We start from the raw sequence: 11494 nt of genomic DNA on the forward strand, positions 1-11494 counted from the left end.
AACCACCACCGATCAGTGATTCTAATCGCGGTTCATCCGTCTTCTGCTTCCGCTTTACGAAGAACAAGTAAGTTCTCGTTTTACGAATTACGTGCTAATCTAATGTGTTTAGTTTATCACGTTCCTTTAGTAGTGATAATCAAGCTTATTGAGCCTATATGTGAAAACGTAGTCGTAGAACAATACAAGAGTATATTGGGCTCTTGGCTAGGCCTAGTCTATATAAGCCCCAAAAGCATCATAGACCGGCAGACTTACACAACCCTTTTTTAGTTCACTATTTAGATTATGTTTCTATTTTAAAAGGTTGTGAAACTATAGTTCTTGAAAAGTTATTTCTTTCGGAACAACGTTAGCCCCAATGTTAGACTTTGCTCATATAATATTTTTTACCACAAAACATTAAACTGCGGTTTAACATTTACAATTGTTAGAAATAACCGTCTCTTCTAGAGATTTCTAGTGTGACCCATATATAAAGTAATAATTATTTACCTTGTTTTCCAAAGGAAATAATATATCAGATAATATTTTGTAGTTATACATATATGGTAGTTTTTTTGATGGAAAAAAATTACCATATATTAGGAGTCCCTAGGGTAATTATAATTTATGGAGAAGTTCCTAGGGCTAAAGTATTTGCCTAAGTGTCCCTAGCCTACCTATAAATACGTTTATGACTCCATCAGTCTGGCATCCAACGATAGGCACAGGCTAGAAGACTCCTAGGTTTTCTGTCAAAGTTTTTACAAGGCGATTCTACAATACTTGAACAACTATGACTGAAGGTACGTTCCTTGTTTAATTTCCGCTGCGTTAGCTCTATATTTTTATTGGAATTTCAACATATGGTATCAGAGTCGCCCTTTAGCTGTATTGTTCGATGTTACGTTCCGGTGAAAACAGTATGGACAAGGTATTAGTTTAGCTTCTATAGATTTTATTGTGTCGATATTGTCTATCTAGTAATAAACTGGATGCATATGAAGATCCATGTCGGTGTAATAGTTTCTTTCAAGAATGATGCTTCCACGAATTTCCATCACGAATTTGCTTTACAAAATAGCTTTGTATGTGCCACGATCTTTTTCTGTCTTGATGTTAATTAAAATTGGTTCTAAAACAATTTTGTTTGGACAGTGCTTGCGTCAATTTGTGATAGTAGATCTATATGTTGTGATTTGATTGGTTCACATTATTAGGATGTCTTCTAGAAATAGAAATACTAATATGCCATCTGAATTAATTTATTCTCAAGTCTTGTTTTCAATTTTGTTCAAAATTGTGGTTGAATCCTTTAATTAGATATTTTATTTTAAAAAAATTCGAGACCACCTTTTCGTAAGTGTCTTTAGTTGTCTTTGGACATTGATTGATTTGTGGCTTTCACTATAATCATCTAAAAGGACTACAATTGTTAATTTTGGGCTTTATTGAAATCCAATGAATTTCACTAACAATCAGAACATTTCTTGAATTATGTTTGGGTTTGCGTTCATGTTCTGATTTAAGGTTCACTGTTTTACATTTATTTATTTTCCTTCTCCTTATGATGTTTGAAATTAAAAGGAATGGAATCTGTTTTGTACAATAATAGTCAGATCTTTTAAACGGATAATTTGTTTAACAACTTTGCTGCCGTTTTGAGTTCTTATAATTTTTGTAATTATAAGAATTAGCCGTTGTGGTAATATAGCATCTTGCTTATATTCAGTGTGATTAACATTTGTTTAAGTTGATTATTCAGATTAATTATTTTGAGATGTCATTTTGAGTTTTCTTTTATGTCATATATTTAGGAATGACCATAGCATCTTGAGTACTTAACATAAAAGAAATTAAATTATTTAATCACACAAAGTTTGGTGATAATGACATTATTAAGTCCAGTTATCTCATTAAATTGGTAACCGGCCCTACAGGGAGGTATCCATTTTAATGAGATTAATTGGAATGAGATAGTAAACCTTTAAGTTGAAAATAATCTTATGCCCACAGGTACGGATTAATTTTTGTATATCCTGGTTTACTAGTCTAATAAAGTAAAGTAAATTTTATGCATGGGTTGCAACCTTTGCCCACAGGAGGGTCTAGAATTTACTTAGAATCGGTATTTTATGTGATTCACCTTTGATGGATTGTACTTCATAGCTTATGTATGTTTATCCTTGTTTTGTAGTATTTACAGCTTTTCCTACTGCTATTTTTAATGAGAATGCTCGAATTCCAATGTTTTCTGGTGACAATTATACTGAATGGAAGGAGAAAGTCCTTCTCACTTTAGGGTGCTCGGATCTAGACCTGGCACTCCGTGTGGATGAACCATCTATTCCCATGGAATCAAGTACGCCAGCTGCTAAGGCTAATTATGAGCGGTGGAAGCGATCTAATCGCTTAAGTTTAATGCTCATAAAAGCTCATATAAGCCAAAGCATTAGGGGTTCTATCACTAATAGCGATAATGTCAAAGCTTACATGAAGGCAATTGATGAACAATTCGTAAGCTATAACAAGGCATTGGCCAGCACCCTTATGAAGAGGCTCTCAAGTATGACTTTCGACAGAAGTCGTACAGTGCGTGAGCACATTATGGAGATGAGAGACATTGCTGCTAAACTCAAGTCCCTTGAGATGGATATGTCTGAATCATTTCTTGTGCATTTCATTCTAAACTCCCTTCCTATGGAATATGGTCCGTTCAAGATTTCTTACAACATACATAAGTATAAATGATCAATCAATAAACTCTTGACCATGTGTGTTTAAGAAGAAGAGAGGCTGAAGCATGAGATACCTGAAAGTGTTAATATGGTGATCATGGTAAGTGAAATGCAAAAAAGGGCAAAAGTATTCTCATGAAGAAGAAAAGCACATTTGATAAAGATGCTTGTCGTTTCTGTAAGAAGAAGGGACACTGGAAGAAGGATTTCCTGAAATACAAGAAATGGCGTGACAAGAAAGGTAATTTTACCTTTGTATGTTATGAATCTAATTTTACTGAAGTCTCTGATAATACATGGTGGATTGATTCTGGTGCTACAATTTACATTGCCAAAATCATGCAGGGCTTTCTAACTCAGAGGAAGCCGATAGGAAGTGAACAATATGTCTATTCTGGCAATAGGACACGTTCACATGTGGAAGGCGTGGGGACTTATAGGCTCATTTTGAAGGATGATTTTCACTTAGATTTAGAAAATACTTTTTATGTTCCAGAATATTCTAGAAATTTAATTTCTCTTTCAAGACTATCGATTAGTGGATATGATTTGAATTTTCATTATCCTTCTGTGAAACTTTTGAAAGATAATAAAGTTATTGGTTTTGGAAATTTGAATGGAAATTTATATAAACTTGAGCTAGACCCCACATTTGAATGCAATGTTTTAACTTTGCATGATAAAGAAATTGGCACTAAGCGATGTATTATCAATGAGAACTCATCTAGTCTTTGGCACAAGAGATTAGAACACATCTCTATTGATAGAGTCAAAAGGTTGGTTAACGATGGAGTTCTAAAAGCTCTTGATTTTTCTAACTTTGGGACTTGTGTGGATTGCATAAAGGGTAAGCAGACCAACAAATCAACTAAAGGTGCCAAAATGAGTTCTCAATTACTTGAGATCATGCATACATACATATGTGGACCTTTTCCTACCCCTTGCTTGAATGGTGAGAGATATTTTATCTCGTTTATTGATGACTATTCAAGATATATGTATCTCTATTTTCTGTTTAACAAATCAGAAGCACTTGATGCTTTTAAAGTTTACAAAACAGAAGTAGAGAAACAAACTGGTACTCAGATCAAAATTGTAAGATCTGATAGGGGTGGAGAATATTATGGTAGGTACACAGATAAGGGACAAGTTAAGGGTCCATTTACTGAGTTCCTTGAAAGTGAAGGTATAATTGCTTAATATACCATGCCAGGAACACCACAACAAAATGGTGTGGCAGAAAGAAGGAACCGGACATTAATGGACATGGTAAGAAGCATGATTAGCAGATAAAGTTTACCTTTATCCTTATGGAGTGAAGCCTTAAAACCGCTGTATATATTTTAAATAGGGTTCCATCCAAGGCTGTCCCCAAGACACCTTTTGAGTTATGGAAAAGATGGAAACCTAGTTTAAATCATTGACACAATTGGGGATGTCCAACTGAAGTGAGAGTTTGCAACCCACAACTAAAGAAGTTGGATGAAAGAACAATAAGCGGTTATTTTATAGGCTATGCGGTTAATTCTAAGGGATTTAGGTTTTATTGTCCTTCTCATTCTCCTAAATTGTTGAAGCTAGAAACGCTAAATTTCTTGAGGAGCATGAAGAGAGTGGGAGTGGTTTGACTCAAAGGGTGGGATTGGAAGAAATAAGGGAACCACCTGTGGTACCTTCATATATTGGGAACTTGAATATTGCTCAGAAATGTTTTTATGAATTATCTGAACAACAACAAGTTCAAGAGTCACCGCCACTTAAGGAGCCACATGAAGATCAACCCACTTTACCTGAACCCACTGAAGAAGAAGTTTCTGAACTAGTGGGAGTGAGAAATCCTCAAGAATTCAAAAATCAGCAATTTCTAGCAACTATGTTGTATATCTCCAAAAGTCTGATTACGATATTGGACTAAGAGATGATCCATGCTCGTTTTCACAAGCCATGAGTGGAGAAAACTCCACACTTTGGTATGATGCCATGAAAGAAGAGTTAGAATCTATGGCTAAAAATAAAGTCTGGGATCTCGTCGAATTACCATAGGGATCCTCTACCATAGGTTTCAAGTAGGTCTTTAAAACTAAAAGAGACTCATCTGGTAATATCGAACGATATAAAGCCAGACTTGTAGCCAAGGGTTTTACTCAAAGGGCATTGATTACCATGAAACTTTCTCTCCAGTATCAAAGAAGGATTCATTGAGAATAATCATGGCATTAGTAGCTTATTTTGATTTAGAGTTACATCAAATGTATGTGAAAACAGCTTTCCTGAATGGAGATCTTGAAGAGGAGGTATACATGCGTCAGCCTGAAGGATTTTGTGATAAGGACAAAAGTCACCTTGTTTACAAGTTGAATAAATCCATTTATGGGCTAAAGCAGGTTTCCCGCCAATGGTATATTAAATTTCATAATGTTGTTTCTTCATTTTGATTTACGGAGAGCATCATTGATCAGTGTATATACCTTAAGATAAGTGGGAGCAAATATATTTTTCTAGTCCTATATGTGGATGATATTTTGCTTGCAAGTAGTGACTTGGGATTGTTGCACAAGACTAAAAAGTTCCTTATCCAGAATTTTGAGACAAAGGATATGGGTGAAGCCTCTTATGTCATTGGCATATAGATTCACAGAGACAAATCCCAAAGATTACTTGGACTGTCTCAAAAGGCCTACATTGAAAGAATTCTGGAAAGATTCGGGATGAAGAACATTTCACCTATAGCAGCACCCATAATTAAAGGTGACAAATTCTCATTAAATCAATGTCCACAAAATGCATTGGAAAAGGAGCAAATGAAAGACATTCCATATGCATAACTTGTTGGGAGCCTTATGTATGCACAGGTTTGTACTAGACCTGATATTGCTTTTGCAGTAGGAATGTTTGGCAAATATCAAAGTAACCCTGGTCTTGACAATTGGAAAGCTGGTAAAAGGGTCTTGAGATATTTGCAAGGAACCAAAGATTTTAAGCTCACATACAAATATTCTGACTCATTAGAGGGGATTGGATATTCAGACTCTGATGTGGGTGGATGCAAAGACACTAATAAATCTACTTCAAAATACATTTTTCTTCTTGCTGGAGGTGTTGTTTCTTGGAGAAGTGTCAAGCAGACCATTGTTGCAACATCCACAATGGAAGCTGAATTTATAGCATGCTATGAAGCTACATCACAGGCGTTATGGTTGAAAAACTTTATTTCCGGCCTTAGGATTGTCGATTCCATTTCAAGGCCATTGAGAATCTTTTGTGACAATCAAGCTGCAGTTTTCTTTTCTAAGAATAATAAAAGTGGCAGCCGAAGCAAGCACATCAACATAAAGTACTTGATGGTTAGAGACTATGTGAAGAAGCAAGATGAGAATTTTGAGCATATTAGTACTACTTTGATGATTGCTGATCCTATGACTAAAGGTTTGTCGGCTAATATTTTCAAGGATCATGTAATCCATATGGGGCTTAGTAGCTCAATTTAATCTTGCTTTGCTCTCTAACAGTTTGTCTAGACATTATGTTCATTTTGATATACATGACAGTGCACACTTTTGTTTTTTCATGTATGATCATTGGATCAATAAAGTTGGACTCTGAATGACTTATATTAAGTTCATTCATAAAGTTGTTAGACACTTTGTTAGAATATATTGTGCATTGTAATACATGGAAGGAAGTGTTTGTCTAAAAGCATGACCGCCATGATTCGTGTAATAATATATTCTAGTTAAAGTTATTATTGCACAACTCTTAGTTGAGTGATAAAGTTTGTGGCCATATTATATGTTTATCTCTCATAAAGGATTATCTGATTTTAGTATGTGGGTCAAGTGGGAAAATGTTAGAAATAACCGTCTCTTCTAGAGACTTCTATTGTGGCCCACATATAAGGTAATAAACTATTTACCTTATCTCCCAAAGGAAATAATATATCAGATAATATTCTGTAGTTATGCATATATGGTAGTTTCTTTGATGGAAAGAAATTACCATATATTAGGAGTCCCTAGAGTAATTATAATTTATGGAGAAATCCCTAGGGCTAAAGTATTTGCCTAAGAGTCCCTAGCCTACTTATAAATACGCATGTGACTCCATCAGTCTGACATCCAATGATAGGCACACGCTAGAAGACTCCTAGGTTTTCTGTAAAAGTTTTTACAAGGCGATTCTACAACACTTGAACAACTATGGCTGAAGGTACGTTCTTTGTTTAATTTTCGCAGCGTTGGCTCTGTGTTTGTATTGGAATTTCAACAACAATGACTTACAAAATTTAGACTCTGGTATAATATTTTCTCATAAGATTTTTGTTTTGCTTAAAAAATAAAAAACTTTGGACCATGGTTTAAAAGGTCCATCTGTTTTAAGAGAACTACGGCAATATCTCATGGAGGCGCTGGTTTTCTCACTACTAATCAAATGCTGACATTCTCAATATATTTTTTCGCTTGAGTAGGGTGCAACAATTAGTATCAAAAGTATAGTTTTAATTAAAAGATAGGTCACTTTAAACAGGTAATTTTTGTATTTTATGAAAAAGATAGGGAAGAAAAATAATTAAACTTGCAGACGTCATGCCTCTGCATCTTTCATTGCATCTATTGAAGGAATAGAAATACAATATTATTGTTGAATAGAGCGCAAGCAATCTTGCATTGAATTAATTAGTAAATTCATACCTTAAAGAATACAGTACGCATGCTCGTTTTTGGCCAAAAACATCCTTAAACTATGCCATTATGACATGTCAAGGATATAACTTATGTCTTGCGTTTAGTTTAAGGGTGTTTTCGGTCAAAAACTCCTAGCTCTTTATCTTTTGAATGTTTATCATAATTCATTCCGTCAATGAGCAATGTTATAAACAAAAGATTGACGGAATTGTCTGACCTCGTATTGGACAATAGAGATGTAATTTTACAGAAAATGCTCTCTTGGTTGATAAAAATGACATGATAAAGCACGATGTATGCAGTCATTATCAAAATTATTCGAGCTAGTGAATTTTAAATATTTGAAACCTAACAAAGCAAGGGCCACTCTGGTAATTAATTAGGGTCAAAGCTTTAAGTAGAACGACTCAAATTAAGGAATCAGATTTTTTATAACTCGATCAACTATAGAGAGAGGTTCCAAAAATCAGTTGAATACCTCATGAAAGTTTTTTTTTTTGTTACTTTTAATGGACTTTAAATATAGGTATAAAACAGAACTGAAGTAAGAACGAAAAAGGGTTTTAGCATCAAGTCCGGAGATAATAACATACTATTATTAAATAAATGTTTCAAATATTTACAGCGCCTAAATAGATACATCAATCACATTCTCTTCATTCACATTCATCACTTAATATCCCGATTTGATTCTTTCTCTTCCAAATCCTGAGACGAGTCCACTTAAGAGTTGTAATTGTTATCAATTCACTACAAATTAAAAATTAAATAGAACCCATAGGATGATAAGATATAAACCTTCAACGAACCACATGTCAAAACTAAAAATAAATATTAAAAAATCACGAAGCACACCAGCAGACATATATATTGTCAATAAAAAAGGAGGAAACATATACTGTTCCAAAAAAAAAAAAGTCATATTCTCGTGGACCTATTGTCCAGCACAGCGTGTTATATTGACTGAGAGTAACACAATAGCTTTCTCCTAAAGATATCTTTACTGATAGTTTCTTTTTATCTTTTCCATTTTGTTTTCGTTAGTGAAAGTGACATAGTAGTAGAAAGAATAATATCTCCTACTCTCTCTCTCTCAATTTAGCTTAGGCGAATTACTGATAACTTTTTCAAACTATTGATGTCATTTTCATCTCATGTGTTCCAAATATAAAGTGAAATTAATGGGGAAAAAAATAATTCACTCCTGACTTAAGTTAGAAAAGTTGGATAAGATCGAACAACTTATACTGTGATTATATATAATATATGAATACTGTTAAGTCAGCATGCACGCCTGCTGGGGCTACTAGCTCATTATTAAATAGACACTATTAACAGCTGTAATATATGATCACATCAAATATTATTCTTAAATTACCCATTTGATCTCTCTTTCTCTATTAGAAGCTGCAACTGCTACCACTTGCAAACAGAAAATGCCTCAAACATAGAACGATAAGACACAAATATGTCAAGAAGAAGAAAAAACGCTAAATATAAAAAATAAAAAATTCACGAAATTCAACAGCAGCCAATAAAGTAAAGTTGTTTTCGCTTCAATATAGTACCTGTTCAGGAAATAATGACTTAATCGCATTATCTCAAGTGATAATATTTTTTCATAAACTTAAAAATTTCATTTATACGTCATAAAAGATTGGTACTAATATCTCAAAAATTAGAGGAATTAGTTTAAGATTACAACTTACAAGATTCAAAAAATATTTTTATATTATTTTTTAATTCCATGCTTATTCAAAACAAGACACATAATATGAAATTGAGAGAGTACTATTCATCATATCGCAATTTCTCAAGAAAATGCAAACAGAACCGATCATCCATTGAGCTCACGTTCTTCTTTTTCTTTTTCTTTTTAAGAGAAGTGATAACAAAATATTCGTTGAAAGTGAAAAAAAACAGGTTGAGGCACACTATTACAGGTGCTATTTTCAGAGTAAAGTTGCATATATAGTTACTTTTTTGCAAATTAACTTTAAATATGGCATCATATATCCCGTATGCAAAAATCAACTCACTGATCTTCTAATTTTGCACTCAAATACAAATCTAATTATAAAATAAATACACGAGACCTAAGATCACGCGAAGGTTTAAAACTTCAACCCAATAGTCAGTCAGCTACGCAACGCAACGCAACTCTATATGTACTTTTGTGTTTTTTTTTTCTTTTTTAATTATTTTTTACTCTCAAAAATGATTCGAACAGTGTTCTCACTTGCTCCCAACGTGACTCAAATTTCCGACCTGCAAAAGAACTTTATGGCAGAGCAAACGTCACTTGTCTCTGATTACTGTTCTATTAATTAAACAGAACCGAATATTGGAGGGGCTTGACTTTGTTAATTCGACCCTTTTTCTTTACGTTTAGTCCCATTCGCATCATTGTTTATCAGCTGAGGCTTAATCTTGATTTTAGATATTCATTTGATTGTGATCGAACATCACTTCAGGCTCAAGTGATTACGATCGAACAACGACTACCGAATTTCCATTAAAATAATTGAAAGTATCAAATAAGTACTGAATTATTTGACCTTTTATCAAGCAAATAGATATTATTGTTAGGACCGAAATAATTCAGTGCCATGAAAAAAACTAAGAAAATATATACATTCAACGATGATAAATCAGATAGCAAAAGTCAAATATACCGAAAGAGACAAATATTTAAGGTGCGTGATTCAGTCAGTTGATCTACATCATCCACGTGCAGAGATGAGCAATACACTATAAAAAAGAGTATAAAATATAGAAAAAATAAAAATATTTATCTCACGATTCTCCCCCTAAACAATACTCTCAAATCCCTTAGGGACTACATAGTGGATGCTACCAAGTGAGAAGGAAGAATCCTCAATTTATAGAAGTTCAGCACTTTTAATTTTCTTCCAAAAAAAGACTAACTGTATACGGTAGAAATCGAGGCTTCCCGATTTCATCCCTCAATGGAAAAAGTGACACCACGTCGGAAGACCAGGGAGTCGGATGCCGCCGGCTAATCTCGGGGAAGCCCCGGTTGCCGATCCAGTTGATATTAGTTCGCACGTTGCTCTAAATGTGGACTTAGGCACAGACCTCGAAGGGAGTGTACGCAAGGAAGACTATTTGGTGGCCAAGGTACACAGGGCAGAGAAGACGGGGGAGTTAGCCTCCAGATAATATTCGAGATGATATAGGCTCAGCAGACCGTTATTGCTCAATTGCAAAATCAACATAGGACTCCAAGTGTGGTCGAGCTAGAAATCACTCGTCGTGCCGAGCCAGTGCTAGAAAGGCCGAATGGTAACGAATCAAGGACTGATCCTGCAATAATTAAAATGCTCGAGGAACTCACCAAAAGAATTGAGTCGGGAGAGAAGAAAATTGAAAATAATAATAAAAAATTTGAAACACACAACTCCCGAGTTGATCAGATACCGGGAGCAGTCCCGATCCTAAAGGGTTTGGATTCGAAAAAGTTCGTGCAAAAGCCTTTTCCTCAGGGTGCGGCTCCGAAGCCCATTCCTAAGAAGTTTCGTATGCCGGATATACCTAAATACAATGGGACCACCGATCCTAATGAACACATCACTTCATACACGTGCGGAATAAAGGGAAATGACTTATAAGATGATGAGATCAAGTCCATTTTGTTGAAAAGATTTGGGGAAACTTTGTCAAAGGGAGCAATGATTTGGTATCACAACCTGCCACCAAATTCCATCGACTCATTTGCCATGTTAGCAGATTCTTTTGTGAAGGCACACACTTGGGCCATAAAGGTCACAATAAGAAAATCAGACATTTTCAAGATAAGACAAAGGGATAACGATATGTTGAAGGGGTTCGTATCCCGATTTCAAATGGAACGTATGGAGTTGCCACCGGTCACAAATGATTGGGCCGTTAAAGCATTCACCCAAGGGTTGAATGGGTGGAGTTCGATAGCATCACGACAGTTGAAACAAAATTTGGTCGAGTATCCAGCTATAACTTGGGCAGATGAGCACAATCAATATTAATCGAAGATCAGGGTCGAGGATGATCAATTAGGAGCCCCTTCCAATTCAGTACATCCAAACAGGTTGG

At 34.8% G+C, this 11494-nt stretch overlaps 1 protein-coding gene across 1 annotated transcript; it reads left to right on the plus strand.

Moving 5' to 3' along the window:
• The first annotated feature begins 778 nt into the window (after nt 1-778).
• LOC107782778 (uncharacterized) lies at nt 779-2733 on the plus strand. Its single transcript, XM_016603715.1, has 2 exons — nt 779-788; nt 2180-2733. The coding sequence occupies exons 1-2, from the start codon at nt 779-781 to the stop codon at nt 2731-2733; spliced, it is 564 nt and encodes a 187-aa protein (XP_016459201.1).
• The last annotated feature ends 8761 nt before the right edge of the window (nt 2734-11494 follow it).

This window comes from Nicotiana tabacum, chromosome 20 (genome assembly GCF_000715075.1).
Source record: "Nicotiana tabacum cultivar K326 chromosome 20, ASM71507v2, whole genome shotgun sequence".
Classification (NCBI taxonomy): Eukaryota; Viridiplantae; Streptophyta; class Magnoliopsida; order Solanales; family Solanaceae; genus Nicotiana; species Nicotiana tabacum.